This window comes from Neopsephotus bourkii, unplaced genomic scaffold (assembly GCF_033783945.1).
Source record: "Neopsephotus bourkii isolate Nb327-2 ecotype Australia unplaced genomic scaffold, CSIRO-AGI_Nbou_v1 NB_1171, whole genome shotgun sequence".
Classification (NCBI taxonomy): Eukaryota; Metazoa; Chordata; class Aves; order Psittaciformes; family Psittacidae; genus Neopsephotus; species Neopsephotus bourkii.
Genome location: NW_026901656.1, coordinates 294,475 through 315,029, shown reverse-complemented (window position 1 = coordinate 315,029; position 20,555 = coordinate 294,475). Strand labels below are relative to the sequence as shown.

Below are 20,555 nucleotides of genomic sequence, written 5' to 3'. Positions count from 1 at the left end.
AATATATTGGGTTTTTTTCATTATGCATTAGATTAGAATCATAGAAGGTAACAAACACGATGCAAACTCCTATTGAGAAAAGCAGCACTTGTGATACTTCTGTGTTTATAACTGAAATAATATTCCCTATGATTTTATCTAAGGTCAAGGGCATCCTCAATACTGAATTCTTGATGTAATCAAGAAAAGTCTCTAAGAGTGTAAATTTGAAATTAAACTTTCTAGGCAGAAATCTGCCTTTGAAACTGTTAGCTATTGAGGTGTTTCTAAGTGCAGACTTTATGCTATGGTTAGATAGATGATAAATAGTGACAACCAAGTTACAACTGTGTATTTCTCCTGCTGCTTGCTGTTGATGACCAAAGTAATTTAATCAATTTAATATGGACCAACTCAAGTCAGGCAGAAGACTTAAAGTTAGGGTAAATGAGAACAAGTTATTTCATTTAATTCATGTATATTTTACTAGGCATCCATCACATCAAATCCCCCACCTCTTACAGCATAAATGGACTAAAATTGGCCCATACCTGCAACTAACAAGAGAGAAGCGTACACACACTATGTATGTATCAGCTGAAGTACAACTGATCCCTCCACTAATGGTATTGTACGGATAATCACTATCTCTTTTCACAACCCATTTTTTCCTCTTTCTTAAAAGCAAGTACAGCAAATTCAACAAAATTGAAAAAAAAAATAAGTACCCTATTATGAATTTTAATTAAGTAATATCTTAAAGGTTATCTTCCCATGCAAAACCAGAAGTGTGTGTGTACAGAAGCAATAAAACAAGCCAAAATACCATGTCCTCCATTGGATAAAGGTATTCCTCATTTCAGTGGAACCCTAATACTGACTTCAACACTAGCAAGTTAGTGGCAGGAGAGTTACATAATTATCAGTCACCATCAGCATAACACATTAAAAAAAGTAGAGGAAACGAATGCTGTTAGAGCTACTCCTTTAAGATAAGTAAGTCACAATTAGCAGAACCAAGTAAAACCTCAAGTTTTATTCCCTTTGGGAGAAGGAGCTGAACTCAAGCCAACATTAACATAACCACATTGCTTGATTTTTAAAGGATGCTTCTAAGTAGTCAGTAAATGTATGACTGAGGGCAAAATAATAAAAAAATAATAAAACAGCCCTAGCCCAAGCATACTTGTGCATTATCTATAAACAATGGATCTATAACCCTTTACTAATTTGAGTATTACTGTTCAGTTCTCAGAATCATAGTGCTGACCTGAGTTTAAGGAACTGTAAGTTCATGTCTGCATATAAAACTATCATTTTACATCTACCTTCATTTTTTCAAAGACATAAAAAAAAAAAAATCCCCTAAACTTCACTCTAAAGATACATATTTCTGTACGTATTTTCAGAGAAGCAAAAAAGCCAAGTCAATAACTGTCCCAACACAATGGTTTTGCTAAACTTAATACTCACGTCCTTTCTTAGACAACTCTAGTTTAGCTTGTTTAGTTTGTTTTAGCTAACAAACCTACCAAGGCAAACAGCAGACAGAACACCTTTTGATCTAATTACTTAGCATTTAAACCTTTCTGCAGCACTCTTTCAGTGTAAGCTAGGTAGAGACTAGAACAGTATGAAGTATTTGGTAAAAAAAAAAAAAAAACCCTGCAAAAAGGTCAACTTCCTGTGGACAGACTGCTACATAAGCCATAATTAAAAGCCAAAGAAGAAAAAGGAATTACTGTGAATTTAGGCACATGCACTTCATATACAGTCTGCTTACACAAGTCATGCAAAATAAGACGAAGAATAATAATTCAGGAATTGAACACCATCAATGTCATGATATAGAGTCATGCCTACCTCTACATACTGCTACTGGGAATGTGAGGACAATGCTGAACTGATTCTGCTTTTTGCTTTTGTCTTTTGAAAGAACATTTTAAAGCTGGATTAACTTTCAAATTCCAGTTCATCACACTCCCCACAGTAATTCTTGTCCAATGCCCTAAATAAAGCTTAGGCTGCTCCAGTGAAAGATACAGTTGCACAGGAACTGCAAGATGTGCAGATCCTCATGCAGCACACAAAGCCACATGAGTTTTCAGTCAGCATATCTAACTGAAAACAAAAGCAAATTTGTAGAAATCAATCCCTGTTTTTAAAGTGAAGTCAATTATCTTCAGAAAATGTAATTGAGAAGCCATAGTAAGAGCATGCCTAGGATCCTACTTAGGACAACACTAAATAAATTTGCGCAAGCAAATTCCTTTTAAGACAGATTCTAAAGAAAAAGGACCACAGAGTTCATGCCTATTGTCTTTGACATTTTTTTGGCATCTAACCCTTGCAGTATGCTTACCCAGGAAATTACACTTAATGCCTGGGTATTTTCAAACTGTTAGGGACACGTGGGTTTACTGTACCAGATACCAATCAGAGAACTTTAATATAAAATGCATAATGAGGTGATGCTCACACTGAAAGATTTTTTTTTCTGAGGACCATCACCTTAAACAAACTTGTTAGACATTACTGTTAACATGTATTTGTGATGACCAAATCTTGGCCACTAAGGTATAATGAATGCTTAATGAAGCCTTCAGCTTCTCTGATAGTAGCACTTTAAAACTGTAATGGAACTTGACTGGTTGTCTCCTACAGTATCTATAAGCTATTTCAGCTCATCTATTTCTTCAGCCTAAAACGGTATGTCGTAACATAAGACCTAAGCTGCAAATAGACAGACTAAACCTTGTGGCTACCACCAGTGTGCGTAAATCATTACTGCTGCTCCTAAATCACTCTGGGCTGCTTAATCACAACACCTACCTCCAATATATCAACGCACCCCTACACAAAAAATATAAGTGAAACTCTTTAATCAGTGTGCAACTCTTTGTACCAAGTTGCAGCTTAATGTTTACAGAAGTAAGACAAAGTAAAAAAAACACCTCCCTCTTATTTTTGTGTCTTAAAATGCTACACACAAAAAAAGTCCCCTCTGAAAAATTTAAGTAGGAGTTGTGGGTTTGACTAGTAATTTCCTACCTACCAGAATCAGCATAAATGTGGGGCAGAACTTCCTACCTATTGTTTTTACCATGTTTATTCCAGAGATAAACAAAGACATTTAAAATGTCAAAAGAAAAGTCAACTGACTGTAAGTACACAAAAGCATTCATTCCTCAACCCAGATAGCACTTAATTTATCTAATCTAAATACGTCAAAAGACAGCATTGTCAAACGTGGAACATGAATAATAAAGGCAGCCATTTTATCAAACCTGCACACTGAGAAGCAAAGGTGAAAAGTATATACATATTTACATCCAGTCTTCTATTCAAGCTACTTCAAGCTGAAGAGAAATTAAGGCATATTGGGGAAAAAAAAGAGAACAGGAATTATAAGGATCTTCTCCTTTTACACAATAAAACTATATGAGGTGCAACATTCTTCAGTAAAGAAGTTCTTGATGCTGATTCTAAGGTATCAACTTCAGGTCTTAAGAATACTTTGATTATAACTTAACAATGACAGATACAGAGGAGAATGTCAGTATCTGCTAATCCGTCATTTGTTTCTGCTGCACAAAAATAATGTCTACATTAAAAAAACACTCCACTTACCAAGTGCACTTATAGCATCCTCAAAAAGATTTGATCGAGATGTATCACCTGTTGTACTGTAAGATGAAGACAAGTGCAATGGTAATTACAAAACTTTGGAAAACTTCCTGTTTTTCAAAAAAGCAGCAGCAGCTGTAACTCTAATAGCCCCTTTTGTTTCTAAAAAACAACAAAGCTTTCCAAAGAGCTCTCTCTTAATAGTGAGATCAGACTTTACAAACTTACAAACCTTCCCACTACCCCCCAGTAGTTTGGCTCTTGCCCATCTGCTCAAGGATTGGCCATTTGTTTGAATGATTTAAAGGGTGGAAGAACAACGTAGATTTTCAAAGCACATAGCAGTCTCACTAACTGCTTCCCCACAGTTGCTGGTTTGACCTCAATGCGGAATATAAACTGCTAACATTTGCAATTACCCCATCTCAAGTTATCAAAGCTGTTAAAGGATTAAAGGCTCATCTCCATGAGCACCAAGGAACACAAAGGCACAACCCCAGGCAGAGAAACTTCAGTTAACACAGAGACAAGAATGCCCCTTTCCTGGCTCCTTCCAGGGCTGCCACTGAAAGCACCAGCCCCTTGGTCTCAGGGTGACACTCTGATGGGTCAACAGGAGAGGCTCTCCAGGTCTCCACACATACCAAAGGGCACTACTGCCTACAGGGTAGTGCAACGCACCATGGGGTGCCAGAAAAAACCACCTGGCAATTGCGCAAGACTTATTATGGGATATCATGGGGAAGAACCAAAGACAGGTGAACAGAAAAATCAAGGCACCCTACAGGTGAAAAGCATGGCTGAATAGAAAAAAAAAAAACAACCCCCAAAAACAGGGGGGTGGGAAGAAAATGGGCCACAGTCACATGTAAACAGCACCTCCTGGCCATGCTCTGCACCTGACTACCAGTCCATCCTGCCTTCTAATTAAATTCCATTTCCAAGTACCATAACTATTTTTCATGCTGGGGGTGTCTGTATTCTACATGCGTGTGTATAGAAGTCTTAATTGCCCACAGCTGGACACTGATCAGTGAGCCACAGAGCTCCACATGCCTGTGAAGCCAGCAACTGCAGAGACCAGACACTGTGGAAGTCTCAGTGCCAGCAACTGGGAAAGCAACCAAGGCCTCTGTATGTGCCTGAGGTGTTGGCAGCTGAAGGGACGAGACATACGTATTCTGTGTGGAGGCAAACACTGGCATGTGTGTAATCACCCGCAAGCATCAAGCTTGACTACAGTAAGTAGGATTGATGCTTGAGAGCTGTTTATTGACTGGCTGTAAATTAAGAGCCAGTTGCCACAATGACTGGAGTGTCTGAAGAGGAGCTCCTGGAAAGACTGTAACGTCAAAGGGTCAGAGACTGGTAAGGTTATAGGTCTCAACCAGCTAGTGAAGAGATATGCTCATATGGCAATGAATGAGGCAACTGGGAGACCAGAGGGGACTAGCTACCAGGTTCAGTGAGTATCTACAGTCAGCTCCTGGATTTATCCTCTGTGTGTGTGCACGCATACATATGCATGCAAAGAGCATCTGAGTATCAGCAACTGGAATGGGGTTGCAGGGCTCAGGCTGTCACACACCCAGGTGTCAAAAACCTAAGAGACTGGGAGATTTAGGGGCCAGGTATTGAAATAGACTAAGGCCAGCTACTGGACAAATTTGTATGGTTCATTTGTATGCCTGTGCATATGTATTCTGCACTCGTAGGCTTTGCCTTCAGTAGCCCGAGGTGAACAAAATGCAACTGCTGTGCTGTATGGTTAAGTGCCCTTTGTTTCACGCTTGTGTTAACCTTTACAGCCAGCCATACATATAGGTATATACATGCTGTGTGTATGTACTGGGAATAAGCATTCAGTCTTGATACCTGATAGGCCTGGGGCCATGGAGCTGCATTAGCCCCGCATCTATCAGCTACCAGATCTGACAACTCCTATCAGCAAATGAAAGATAATCAGATTAATCTGAAAGAGTTTTCTGAAGATGCCACTAAAATACCTAACGAGATATTTACAGAGATGCATTAAGAAAAAAAATATTAGTTCCAACAAGAATGCTTCACTAGTATGAATTATAACCAAAAAAGATCAAAGTGAAACAAGACACCAGCTTGCCTGGCCATGGTTCAATATGCCTTCACCAGACTCAGTAATTTAATTGCTAAAGCAAATCAGAAACAAGCAGTACTCACTGAAATTAAGGCAGGTGGTAACTACAATGTATTTGTAAATTACCTCTTGCCTCCTTTTAGGTATGTAAGGCTTCCTTACCGCAGTTTTACATACTGCAATCTGTACATGGAAAACCTGGAAAGCACTTGTTTTAGTATTAAATATTAGACTGATCTTTGAACCTACTGGACAAGCTGAGCAGCAAAAAAAACAAAAAACAAAAACGCAGCCATTAACATAAAAAAAATGTAAATTTATTCAACTGATAAATAAAGCTTCATTTGTATTCTATTTTAAAGATATGTCTATTCCTCAGAATTCCAAAATTAAATCATCGATCAGGCTATCGAATACAAGAAATTTGTGATATTTTCAAAATATTAGGCAACTGCAAGTTTTGTTTCCTTATCATCAGTATTTGATAGTGTTTAAATACAACCACTTCAAAGATCAATCTCTTGTGCACCACATAAATAACACACAGATCGAAAACCAGCGTATGAGAATGTATAATGCTATGTAGCACTGCAAGTGCCATTACAGTTAATAGCATTTTTATCCTGTGCAAACTTAAGCAACTTAAAGTGAGCAAAATAAGCCACAGTATACAACAGGGATGAAACTTCTAATTTCCATTTGCTTTTCTTAAGTGTAGAGAATTTAGGTTAAAAACCACCCCAGCTCCCACAGCTATCTGCAGATGCGTCAAAGAACATTCAGAACAAATAAGACATTACATTATTAAGAGCAATACTGCATTTTGGGATAACAAACAAACAAAACCCCACAAACAAGAAAAAAAAAGCCCCAACCAACCAAACAAAAAAGCACCCACCAAAAACCACTCTTTCCAGAAATTAAGAGATTCTTACAACAATAGAGAACTTATTGATTTAAGTCTAACTAGCAAGACTTAAAACACAATCAGAGGTCTATGAACAGGAGAGGCCATGCTCCTCTAAGTCTTTTAAGAGCTTTATGAGTAGATCTCCATGCAGGTGAATATCCTCAGTCTCAAAAGAAACTTGTGCCCCAGTAACTCTGAAATGCCTAACAGGAGTACAATCCCGTGTCATGCAAGTCTCCACTCCATAGGTTTAGTCACAAGATCACATTTCCCACCAGAGAAGGTGTAAGCAGTGAGGGACACTTCTTACCAGCATATTGTAATGGTATATTTGAGCCAAAGCCTGAAGTTACAGGTAAGAAAAAGGAAAAATTACACAGAACTGAGAAAATGACTGAACTAATACTGTAATGGAAAACTCAACAAAACCAAAACTAGAAGCAATAGAAATGGACAGGGAAAGCATTTTTGGAGTCTCATTTGTACCTGTCAGTTGATGATGGACTGACAGCAGCTGGTGCCTCAGGTAGCTCTTCTGCTAGCCTCTCTTCTTTAGGATCACTCACAGGTTCTGATTCACAGGCAACTACATCTGGTGCTGGTGGTAGAGGAACAGGAGCTGGTACAGGGGCAGCATCAGGGAGTGGTGCAGTGACTGGTGTGGGAGCTGCAATCGTTGAGCTAGTCGCAGTAGTAGCATTCGACTGCTGAGTTGCTCCAGCTGCTGCTTTGGCCTACAGGAGGACAAAAGAATTCAGAGCACAAAGCTCCTAAACTCATGCTTTCTACAGTCAACGTACCAATTAAGTTCTGTTAAAACCATTTATATTTGACACTGCCGCCTCAACATCCAGCATAACATTAAAACATTGAAAACATTAGGTCTATAACGTACCAATGTGTTTAAACAGGTGACTGACAGGGTCAATAAAGTAAATAATTATACACCTAAGAAGAAATACACTATTTGAGCATGAAGTAAAATGCAAAGTTAAGACTAAATATTCACAGATCGCAATATTTTAAATGTGAAAACAACCTTGCATTTTACAAAACCACATTTTTCAGAAGCAACTAAGATGGCTGTCTAAAAGACATCTGACAGGTGTAACAAGCATAAGGTTTTGTCACCACTCAAATCTGGAAAAAAGTTCTAAAGTCAGAAATCACATTTCATCATGAATGCTATCTGGATCGGCGTTGGAACCAGTCGTGTTCATGTTTGTCAGTGACATGGACAGTGGGATTGCGTGCGCCCTCAGCAAGTTTGCCAATGACACCAAGCTGTGTGGTTCGGTTGATACGCTGGAGGGAAGGAATGCCATCCAGAGGGACCTCAACATGCTTGTAAGGTGGGCTGATGCCAACCTTATGAAGTTTAACCATGCCAAGTGCAAGGTCCTATACATGGGTCGGAGCAATCCCAGGCACAGCTACAGGTTGGGCACAGAAGAGATTCAGAGCAGCCCTGCAGAGAAGGATTTGGGGGTGCTGGTCAATGGAAAATGAACATGAGCTGGCTTCAGTGTGTGCGCTCGCAGCCCAGAAAGCCAACCATATCCTGGGCTGCATCAAAAGGAGTGTGACCAGCAGGTCGAAGGAGGTGATCCTGCCCCTTTATTCTGCTCTTGTGAGACCTCACTTGGAGTATTATGTGCACTTCTGGTGTCCTCAATGTAAAAAAGGACATGGAACTGTTGGAACACGTCCAGAGGAGGGCCACCAGGATGATCAGGGGACTGGAGCCCCTCCTGTATGAAGACAGGCTGAGAAAGTTGGGGCTGTTCAGCCTGGAGAAGAGAAGGCTGCGTGGAGACCTCATAGCAGCCTTCCAGTATCTGAAGGGGGTCTATAGGGATGCTGGGGAGGGACTCTTCATTAGGGACTGTAGTGATAGGACAAGGGGTAACAGGTTCAAACTTAAACAGGGGAAGTTTAGATTGGATATAAGGAAGAAGTTCTTTACTGTGAGGGTGGTGAGGCACTGGAATGGGTTGCCCAAGAAGTTGTGAATGCTCCACCCCTAGTGGTGTTCAAGGCCAGGTTGGACAAGGCCTTGGGTGACATGGTTTAGTGTAAGGTGTCCCTGCCCACAGCAGACGGGTTGGAACTAGATGATCTTAAGGTGCTTTCCAACCCTCACTATTCTATGATTCTATGATAAATAACATTACACATACTTGAGTTCCACAGTGAGCACCAAAAATCCAGTAGAATCAAGGACTACCAAATCTGTATCAATAGAGTGGTTAAGACTAGCTTATAACTGTGACTTATCTTCACATCTCTATTGGAAACATGAATTTTGGTTGGGTGCAGTATTAATCCTATTATATAGAAATTACACTTTTCAGAATGCATGTAACTTTCAGCTAAAGTAAAAGATTATGTTCTTGAAAGCTGTGTCCTATGACTATCATTGAGTGACAAGCCTGACCCCATCTATGCCTTACCGAGAGAAACAGCTGAACTTCAACAAAACACAACTACTTATTCAAGGGGAATCACTTTCAGACAATGTTTGCTTAAAGTAAGAAAGATATATTTCCTCCTTTTGTCTAAAGGAAAGGGGAGGCTGAAAGCGAATGGCTTTCAAAATGACTTGCAAAATAAAGAGCATTTTAAGAAGCATTCAAAAAAAACACACACATGTCTGAGCATCAGACAAAGTTCGTGGTTGTGCTTATGTGACAGGGCATGTCTTATCTAGAAAAGAATCAAACAAAGCGAAACTGAGGTCAAAAGACTTAACAGAAAGACTTTAACACTGAAGAAATGCCCAAGTCCAAAACACAAGTCCTTTTTAATATAAGGTACTGCATTTAACAGGTCTTCATGGAGATCTCTGTTTCTTCTGCTATAAGCAAAATGCAAGCTGTACTCTGAAATCCCATCTGCACCTGTTTTCTTACACTGATAAATGCCTCTTCTCCACACAACCCACAGATTAAAACACTCTTTCTTCAGGAAGACAGCAGTAACAGTTAAATTCATACAGAGAATCTAATGAGCCAAGCCAAATAGAAATGAAGGGCAAATAAATGTGTTTTCTTTAACAGGAAGACTTCTAACTCCAAAATTAGCGTATCTCATGACAGAGATTAAGTCAGTTTTATTCAGATCCCAAAGGTCTGAAGTGCCTAGAAAATCAGTGGCTTGATTCCAGAAGCAATCTCTCAAGTGGTTAAGAGGAGATACTTCAAATACACGCCACATGACTGTTTGCCACTGCAGTCATCCAAAACTCACGGGTTTGTTGACTGGCATAGGTATCCTTTCTTTAGTGGTTTAAGCTGTTGAGTTTGACAAAAGAGACAGCTATGAGTTTTGAAAAGCAACATGGCAAGACTGGAAGAGACTATACAGAGAATTTAGACTATAGAATAGAATAGCAGAATTCTAATAATAGAATTTAGACTATACAGAGAATTTAGTAACAAATGTTCCCTTTCCCCTTTTAATAATAAAATATAGAAAGACAATAAAGAAAAAACAATAAAATCAGCCACTGACAAATTTTGTCTTCAATGTAAACATTCAGCACAGAACAAATGTAACAATCAGCATAGGCCAGCTAGAACTTTGGAGTAATATTTCATATCTATTCATACAAGCATTTATTTTTACTGTTGACAAAATCTTTCACATAATCAAACTCGACTTGTTTTAAGGATAGGCACATACAATTACTTACCACAATTAAAAGAAAAATAATACAACTGCTTTTTCCAAGATAATTACTCACTTTTGTCACCATAACAACCACAAAGTTCTTCTCATCTATTTTGTATTCCTTAAGAGCAGTATCATCATTAAGGATTTTACCTGGCAAATTAAACAAATATAAATTAAGAAGTTATTAAACAGATCATTAGATGATCTCAAGATTCCTTCACAAAGTTCAAATAGAAGCCTGTAAAAAACACATTTTACGCAGATTAATAACCTTGCAAAAAGTGGTTTAAGTATTAAGCTTTGGCAGTAGAGCTGCCATAATTTTCCTCCTATGGTGCCAACACGACTAGTTAGCTTGAAGGCTGTTGCTCCAAGTGTTGAAGATGCTTCAAATAATTCAAAAGAGAAGCATTAAATACCTAGCAAAAGATTTATTGGACCTTTTAACACAGATACAAGTAATGTAGACAAAAAGCTTCAGCATAAAATAATCTTAATTAAGCAATTTATGACTGCTTACACATGCTAGACACAGGAAGAAAATTCCTTTCTGCTTTTGTTTGCTGTTCAGATGCAGTAAACTACTTACAGTTCCCGGAGTATGCCACAGACTAAGTTTATCTGCATACATTTGGGACTTTGCAACTTTAACAATTTAAAAGAAGGCTAAAGCTTCAGAAAAAGTGAGAAACATTCCATATCCTGCCACCTTGACAGTTGAAAGTAAATAAATAAATAAATAGATAAGATCAGGGGAAAAAAATCTTCTGAAGCTTCATACTCAAGAGACAGTCCTGTGGTGAAGCTGATTTGTCTCATGCTTAGAAGAACTGAGAAATACATTAAACCACAGACTTTTTTTTTTCTTAAACAGAAGCTCATCTAGAGGCAGTACCGTAAATCAGAACACTACATGTATTTCACACCACTTCCCCATTTCAAAAGGAGAATTTTCATAACCACTCTCAGTGCTAGTGGAATACACCACTTAACTGTGTATAGCAGGATACAATATTATCCTGATGACTGCAGAGAAAGCAAGCAACATAAGCACATTATGACACTTCGAAAACAGATGAGGTGCCACTGTCTTACTCTACTGGTTCCACCAGTCTTGCAGGTCAAATACTGAATATATTATATGTACTGTAGCAGTAGTAATACCTGCAGCAGATGGTGCAGCATCTGACTCAGAACCTACACAGGTTTCCTTACAATTTTCAGGTTTATAGGCACTTTGGGGAAAAAGCTTGCACAATGTGTATATGCAGACATCCTACACTTTCAGGACACACCACTCACAGGGTTTCTAAACTTTACCCTAGTAAAGACAACACAACAGATCTATCCCACCTCTTATTAACATAACTTTGTAAAAAAAAATGCAAGCATTTTTTAATGATAAATTGTATACTTTTATACTTTTACATTCAGCTGGGATATTACTCTCCTTTACCAAAGTACAAAAATTTGAAAGCTCATTTTTATCAAAGTAAAAATGTCATCAATGCACCTTTGTCATATCTCTTGCCCAAGAAAAAAAAATAAAAACCAAAATCATTTTTCGTATAGTCTTCGATTTTGAATCTTACTTCCTAATGTTTGTGAGGATTATGCAATGCTGAAGATAAATTCAGGCTTCTAAAAATACCACATCATATGGTCATATGCATATGTTTTTATTAATCACAGAAATGTAGTATTAAGAGCATCATGCAATTATACATATCGCACAAGGCCTTCTGCCTTGTTCATATTTGTTTCTATACATGACTTTCACCTTCCTGTTCTTGAGGTACATTCCATTCACTGAAGCACATGGGACATAAAACTTGCTAAGAAACATAGTCCTAAAGAGTCCACACGAACACAGAGAGACTCCAACTTCTGTTCCATTAGCATCTTTCTATTGTGATTAGCGGCATTAGCTTCATAGAAGTGGAAAAGTAATGCTGTTTACAAAGCAGTACACTGAAGAAGTAAAAAAAAACAAAACACCAGAACTTCTTTCAAGCACAATTTGAGAGGAAAAAGCACTAGAGCAGGTATTGGAATAGAATTTTAACTTCTGAAATGAAGTAAGAACAAAAAACCCTGGAACTATGTATGAGTACCGGAATGGACCAGCCAGGTAGAAAACAGTAAAAGAAAAAAAACCTGCCTAAAAATATTAGAACTATGTTAGCTCAAATAAAGTAACTTTGTGTCTTTAACATTAGCCTGCTCTTTAGTGACATAGATTAAAAGTATTGAAAGTACCTTAGCATACGAAACATTTGGTGCTGGGTTTCTTTTGTTAATACATAAGAAATAAGATTATTAATTCTGAGATATAGCACAAATGCTTCAGCTATACACAGCATAAACCGTACAAAACACAGTTAACTCAGAACATCAGATATGATCTGCTTAAATACCAATTTCTTTTAACAAAAGCTATTTCCACTTCACTAAGCACACCTCATCCAGCACTAAAGCTGCTAGCATATCACGCTGCAAGAGCAAAGATAAAAACAGACAACATGTATTAAAACCTGAACAATTCTGATTCAAAATTAAGAGTTCCCTTTGACAATGGATTTGTTATTTGTTTTTATGGGGCTCTTTGTTTGTTTTCTAGCCTGTTTGCATTTCAGTACTTATAATCTTTAGAAGACTTAACATTCACATCAAAATCAAACAATAACATAAAAAACAACATAGATTCATATACGGTATCTTCAGAATATTCATTACCTGCATAAATCAGTTTTTGGCCAGCTACTGGAAAAGCATCTTTCCCCCTTTCTGACTCAATCTTCTCTTTCAGTTCCTTCACCTGAATAACAAAAACATTCTTAATGAGGGGAAATAAAAAAAAACAACAACTTTCATAATACAAACCGGTTTATGTACATTTAGTTCCAAGTTTTAAACCCTGAAAGGTTGTTTTCAGTCGTATTTCATGTCAAGTACATCACTCTTCAAATATACCACTCTAATCTCTTGAACAGCAATGTGTTCTCTTCCAAATAGTGCTTAGTGCTTTACCAAATTGTAAGTAATTTCTCCATGAGAAGTCTATATACTAGTTTAAAATACAGTGGAAAAAAAAGAGAAATTGGGCAAAAATGCTTTTGACCCATTTCCTCTCCCTGTTATTTCTCTGAATGCAGGGTGGTACAGATGCTATATACAGCTCACTGCTTTCTTCATCAAATGACTCTTCAGAGAATGTGTTTCTACAATAAGATCACCATGACATTCAATTTCATTCACTGCAATGACTTCAAGCCTTGATATGAAGAAACTCGTGCAAACTGTCAAGTTGTTAATATTCTGTAAGTTGTTTTCAACTCTTTCCCCTCTGGAGCTCTGCACATCAATTTTAAGCTTTCACAGGAAAGTGTTTTGTCTTATTTACTTGCTTATACAGATCTCTGCCATAGTCAACATTTTAGAAAACCACATACAATAGCTCAAATGACACTGAGTATCAAAATGTCCATATCCTATAGAAAGGCTGCATAATGCTATACCAAGAAGATAAAGGATGCTCTTTTAGAAGCATTTCGTATCGATACATTTGAAATCGTATTTTAAGACAAGCCGCCTATATACAAACATTAAATATTCCTGACACACACTCCAAATATGTGTAGAATAAACAAAAGCAATATGTTATAAACTTATTACTTCAAAATAACTCAATTTTCTAAAGTTTTTTCCTCCTGAATATTCATAAGCTTTTTTTCTTGAAACACCGCAATCAAGATGCGTGTACCTAGCTATAATCAGACTGACAACTACTTGTGCCACAGGCAACCTTTGTATTACCATTTTTGTTAACTTTTAAAGCCGTAGCTCACTATTAGGGTTGCTCAAGTAGTAAATACTCTGGAATAGTATCTTAAGGTGCAAAGTGGTAAATATTTACTGAGAAATGGAGCTTTGTGATTCTCAGCATAATTAAAATCTGTTATCCACATTTAAGTCGTGCTTCTTGTCTTCACTTTATTCTTCTGTTCATGGTATCTTAAACCTTTGTGTTACCTTTTCCTTCATTGGTCCCATCACTTCTCCCTCTCAGGTATTTTCCCACGTTTCTGTATCAGTCTCTTCATCAGGGTAATGCTTTCAGTTTGGATGTTTGTTCCAAGAGGGTTAAACCAAACTTTTTACACTCACAATGGAGCTTCATCTTTTCAGCAGTACACACACAAAAAAAATAAGTTTGTTTTACCAGGCTTTAGGACCCAGCAAACGAGGCTGGCAGAATCAACCTCTTCAGTAAACTTACACCTGATGTAGGTGATTAAATCACTAGCCACACAAGGATACAGAACACAACACAATTTCCCTCTGTGGAACTACACCAATAGGAAGCCAGTTCTTTTCCCCCAGCAGATGAGGAAGAATGCTATTACACATACCATCCCAGCACCTGATAAAAGCTTTAGAAATGGTCTCCACTCAGCCAGTTGCTTTTCCACAGCAAAACTAATAGCAGCTTACTGCCATCCCCAAGTCATAAGGCAGTCAAACCACTGTTCATTTTAATAATAATTTGCTGATCACCACTCTCATGTGCTTACTTTATGCAAGTCCGTTCTACCCCTGGATTTATGTTCATTTTTAAAGAGTATTTCCCGGCAAGCTAGGAAACTAATTTGTGAATTCCTTCTCAATTAGCATTCAAGGTCAGAAGTCACTCAAAACTTAAGTCTCCTTAGGCCACAGAGAAGCCATCAAGCAGCGCTTCATCCCTCTGATAATTTTTGTGGCCCTCATCTGGACCATCTCCAACACGTCCACGTCTCTCCAGCAGTACTGCAGGTAGGGTCTCACCAGAGAAGAGGGGCAGAATCACCTCCCTCAACCTACTGGCCATGCTCCTTTGGATGCACACATCTGCAAACTTGTGGAGGGTGCACCTGATCCCACTCTGTGTCACTGATGAAGGTATTAAACAGAACAGGTCTCAACACAGACTCCTGAGGGATGCACCACTTGTCACTGATCTCCATCTGGACATTGAGCCATCGATCACTGCCTTCAGGATGCAACTGACCATCCAGCCAATTCTTTATCCACTGAAACAGCCTACCCATCAAATCCATATCTCTCCAGTCCAGAGAGAAGGATGCTGTGGGGGACTGTATCAGAGACTTTACGCAAGAACAGACAGATGACACCTGTAGCTCTTCCCTTGTCCACTGATACAGCCATTGCATCACAGGAGGTCACTAGGTTGGCCAGGCAGGACTTGACCACAGTGAAGCCATGTTGGCTGTCTCAAATCACTTCCCTGCTCTCCATGTGCCATAGTGGGGCTCCTAGAAGGATCTGTTCCACGATCTTCCCAGGCACAAAGGTGAGGTTGACAGGTCAGTAGTTCCCAGAGTCTTCAATTCTACCCTTCTGAAAAGTGGGTGCACTATTTCCCTTCTTCCAGTCACCAGGGACCTTGCCTGGCTTCCATGACTTCTCATCATGGAGTGGGTTGGCAACTACATCAGTCAATTCCCTCAGGATTCTGGGATCCATCTTGTCACATCCCATAGACTTAGCTATGTTCAGGTTCCTCTGGTGGTCATAAGCCTGATGTTACAGTGTGATCGACTTTGTTCCCCCATTCCCTGTCTTGCTGTTTATCCACTTGAGAGGTGTGGTAAGAGAAGCTGCCAGTGAAAACAGGCAAAGTTGTGGAGTACCTCAACCTTTTCATCTGTTGTTACCCGTTTGCCAGTTGTGTTTATCCAGGGAGGTACACTTTCTTTACCCCTCGTTTTCTGACTGGTATAACTATAAAAGCCCTTATTATTGTCCCCCATGCAAAGTTTTGTTCTGGTCAGGCCTTGGACTTCCTGGCCCCTTTCCTGCACAGCCAGGCAGCGTCCTTACACTCTTCCCAGAATACATGCCCTTGCTTTCACTCCCTGTGCATTTCCTTCTTGCCCTTTTAGTTCGACCAGTAGGTCTCCACTCATCCATGCCAGTCTCTTGCCTTCCCCTTCCTTTCCTGATTTCTTAGAACTGGGGATTGGGAGCTCTGGTGCTCTATAGAAAGTGTCCTTAAAGATCTGCCAGCGCTGTTCTGCTCCTTTCTTCATGTGGGCAGTTTCCCAGAGGTTCTACTGACTAACTCCATGAACAGCTTAATATCTCCTCCCACGGCCCTTAAAAGCATATTTACCACACATTACACTGCCATATAGACATTGTTCAGTCAGGTCTGGATGATGCAGCTGTAGCAGACAATAAACCAGCTAATGAAGCAACAAACTGACCAGTGCAACACATTTTACTACCCTTATTCAAACACCAGGATCAGCAACAGATTAATGGCATATATTGTGCCTACTACTGAAATGTCCAGAGGATAAGAAACTACTTAGCTTGTAACTAAATGCTTTGTAGTAGCTTTAATTACAAGAACACATTTGATTCTAGCTACTTCTACAAATAATAAAAAGCAGATTTTGCTGGCACAAACTTATACTTACAGTAATTTCTTATACTGTCTTCCTAAACAGGACACTCATATTCAGCCAGGAGACTGCCTAGATGGTTGTATGAACAGACTGCTGCCCTACTTCAGGCTCCAAAGGCATAAGAGATAGAGTAAGAGAGCAGGACCATAGGAGAGGAAGCTATTTTTGAATAGTCAGGTTTACAAGATTAGTGAATGACTGGTGAAAAAGAAAATTACTCAACTAAACAATGCATTTAAAATTACTCCAGTATTTTAAAACAGCCTCACAGACAATATAAAGCATTCATAAACTTCTGTATTTGCTACTTGCATTTACTGTGCTGAAGTTTATATACAAAAAAAGCAGCTGCATTGTCTGGAAGATAAATAGTCTGGAATTGGCAAGGTACAAATCCAAATTTAGCCCTGACATTTACTTCTTGAGCAATTACCTCTGCCTTTCCAATTTACTCTCCAAAATTGAGCTCATCTACACCTAGCTGAAGCTCATCAGTCTAGTATTTGCTGATATTCATTGCCTAGAGATCAACATATTAATTGCTCATCTCAAAGTTAGCCTCTGCACAGTTCTACCCTGCATTTCAAAATTCATCTAAGTCCTGTTTAAAAGAGAAGACACTAGGGTCAGTTCTGTGATGCTAAACAGTGACTGAAAGTCTATAAGCTCCATCATTTAGATAGACTTTAGTTATCTTTAGTTTAGTTACATTTAGCTGCATACATGCAGCTCTGTACTAACAAATGAACACACAGATTAAAGCAAACCTTTTAGCAACAAGGTAAATAAAGCTCAGCTATCTGTATCTTCCAAAAACACAGGAAGACACAGAATCATAGAATGAACTAGGTTGGAAAAGACCTTTAAGATCATCAATTCCAACCTTTACACTAGCACTGCCAAGGCCACTACTAAACCATGTTTTTTTAACACTTCCAGGGATGGTGGTTCCACCACTTCCCTGGGCAGCCTATTCCAATGCCTGAGCACCCTCTCAGGGAAGAAATTTTTGCCTGATATCCAACCTAAACCTTCCCTGGTGCTGCTTGAGGCCACTGCCTCTTGTCCTATCTCTTGTTATGTGGGACAAGAGACTGATCCTCACTGCACTACAACCTCCTTTCAGGTAGCTGTACATGGCTACTGACAGCTCGAGTGCTCCCTCTGAACCCACTAGTGCTTGTTTTAAGGAGAAAGCTTACTTTCTCTGCCATCCATGGTCACACTAATTAGCATATACGACCATCCAGTACCTTTAAGCAATTTCTAGAACAAGGATCATTCTCTACAAAGTGATTTATAAGTGTAAAAGCAATACAGTTGTTTGAGTACAAACAAAACTGATAAGGTGTTTTAATTACAAAAAGACACTTAAAAAAACCCTTCCCAATGCTGCATTCTGACAAAGCAGTTGGAGGGGTAAAACAAGTTTTATTTAGATATGTATTAATGACCTTCACTTACAAATAGAAGGTGCAAAGCTCAGACTTTGAGGTATGGGGGGGGGGGTATAGCGATAAGGACTTCAGCCCCAGTTTTGGTCCTTTCCCTGAGCTTAAAATGCCTCTGATGCAAACCCACAAGGTATAAGTGAGACAGAGGGAACTAGGGCCAGACAGCCTTGCAACCACGCTCTGATTCAGGATGCTTACAGCAGCCACAAGCCCTCTCCTTTTCACATTCATTTGGTGCTCCCTATAGGGCAGCATGCAGAGGAAAGCAGCTGAGGCTTCCAGTCTGTTCCTTATAGGGCCTAGGTAAGACATGCTGCACTTCATCATATCCCGTAAAATTAAAAAGTCGTTTGTTTCAGTGTTTCAGTCCATTCAAGCATCCTGTCTGGAACAGTGACCAAAGATACAAACTTTGGCAGAAGATGTTGGAGCCGCATCTTTCAGTCCTGTAACTTTACTTAGCCCTATAAATTTCCTTGCAGGGAATTCCTGTATTTCTGAAAGACAGTGAAAATCTTCAAAAGTGAAAGAGCCTTGGGTGATGACACAGTTTAGTGTGAGGTGTCCCTGCACAAGGCACGGGGGTTGGAACTAGATGATCATCTTAAGGCCCTTTCCAGCCCTAACTATTCTATGATTCTGTGCCCTTGTGTGGGCAAGGGCAGCAATGGTACTGTTGAAATAGGAAGGTTATCTGCTCACGCTGTTCTTTGATTAATACATACTCTGCGCTCCCTGTAAGTTCCAACAGGAACTTCCAACCCGCTGTTATCCACATAAAGGATGGGCATGTTTGCTCACCTATCATTCCTGCAAATTAGATTAAATGTAAGGTACAATTAAGTACAGAGCTATCCATGTGTCCATTTTAACTTCTCAGTTTGCTGGCCACCTTGGTAATGGTGGTCTACGGATGACTGGATTGTTCAGAAATACAACACATAATTTTGACAAATTATTAAAAGTACAAAGGTTACTTTTTCTTGCTGGCAGCTAAATTGGATGAGAACATTCCAGAGAAAATAGTTGCAAAATCACGGTCACAGCCAATGGATTTGAAAAAATGGATAACATGTAAGAACCTATTCTAATATGAATAAAATCAGTTCTATCCCTAATTTATGCTACTTTACCTTTCCTTTATTAAATTTTTAATAATACATGTCTGTCTCCCTGATGTTCTTTGGAAATTACATTAGAACAGTCACTAACATTTCAGGGAAACATTCCTAAATATGTGAAAACCTACCCTTCTTCAGCTAAGAATTAGAACTGAACAATTTCCCTTGCTTAAAAATTCTAACTTTAGCCAGGAAGCAGGAAAAAAGACTAGCTACTGAAGAAAAGCACTAGGGGAAAAAAAAAAAAAAGGACTAAACCCAACAATCCAACAGTTAATAAAAGAAACGTGAATTATCAAGTACATAACTTGAAAATGCTATGGTCTGCAAAGAATGCATAAAAATAATGGGGGTTAAAAAAAAAAAGCGCCCCAAAACTCATTCTGCTAATCTCCAAAGCTACAATTTTTGCAAAGTCATCTGTGAAACTTCAAGCAGCAACTACATGCCCTTTAAATTCACACCTCCTCTGACTGTGCAAGTACATACACTCAACAATAAAATCCTAAGAAATGCAAGAGCATGGCCTGTAGAAAATGAGAAAGATACCTGCTGTAAGATCAAAGGAGAATTGAAGAAAAATATCAGGACTTGAGTAGAACATCTTTAACCTAGAAGAGTATCTCTGGATTCTTGAACAGGATCATAGGAGCACTTTGCCTCTAACCATTAAGATTACAAACTCTCAGAATTACAAAAACAATCCTCTAATTAGCAACTGCTGCAGAATTAACCTACACTGAAACACATGTAGAAAGGAGATTGTAAGCATAAATTCGTATTTTCTCAGAGGTTACAAGCCTCCAAGTCAGATTTTACCATTTCACCCAACAATATTCTCTGGCTCTTGCAGAACTGTTTCTGAAGTTAATTCTTCTGAAAAATACAATATACTATATATATACTATATGCTCTATACTATATATACATATATATGTACTACATACACTATACTATATATACTATATACTGAATATAATATATTCAGCAGAACTAAAATGACCAAAACTAAATCTACTGCTTTTATATCTTCTTATATCACAAGGAAAAAACAAAAATCAATTTCTTATGAGATAAATGTACTATTATTTAAAATTCTTTCAATTTTATACTGAATTGTTAACTTATTCTTTACTAATGCTACTATACCAGGAGATGGTTTTCCAACAGAAGCCCACGGTTTACCAGGAGGGCTCTAAG

At 38.6% G+C, this 20,555-nt stretch overlaps 1 protein-coding gene across 2 annotated transcripts in view; it reads right to left on the bottom strand.

The window, feature by feature from the left end:
• Positions 1-20,555, bottom strand: part of RAD23B (RAD23 homolog B, nucleotide excision repair protein) — a 34,494-nt gene that overhangs the window by 9,309 nt on the left and 4,630 nt on the right. For both annotated transcript variants that reach the window (XM_061363681.1, XM_061363680.1), the window contains 4 exons: positions 13,044-13,125; positions 10,378-10,457; positions 7,119-7,366; positions 3,610-3,665 (listed from right to left, as the gene is read on the bottom strand). In XM_061363681.1, coding sequence (XP_061219665.1) covers positions 3,610-3,665; positions 7,119-7,366; positions 10,378-10,457; positions 13,044-13,125 — 466 coding nt within the window. The remainder of the gene's footprint in view (positions 1-3,609; positions 3,666-7,118; positions 7,367-10,377; positions 10,458-13,043; positions 13,126-20,555) is intronic.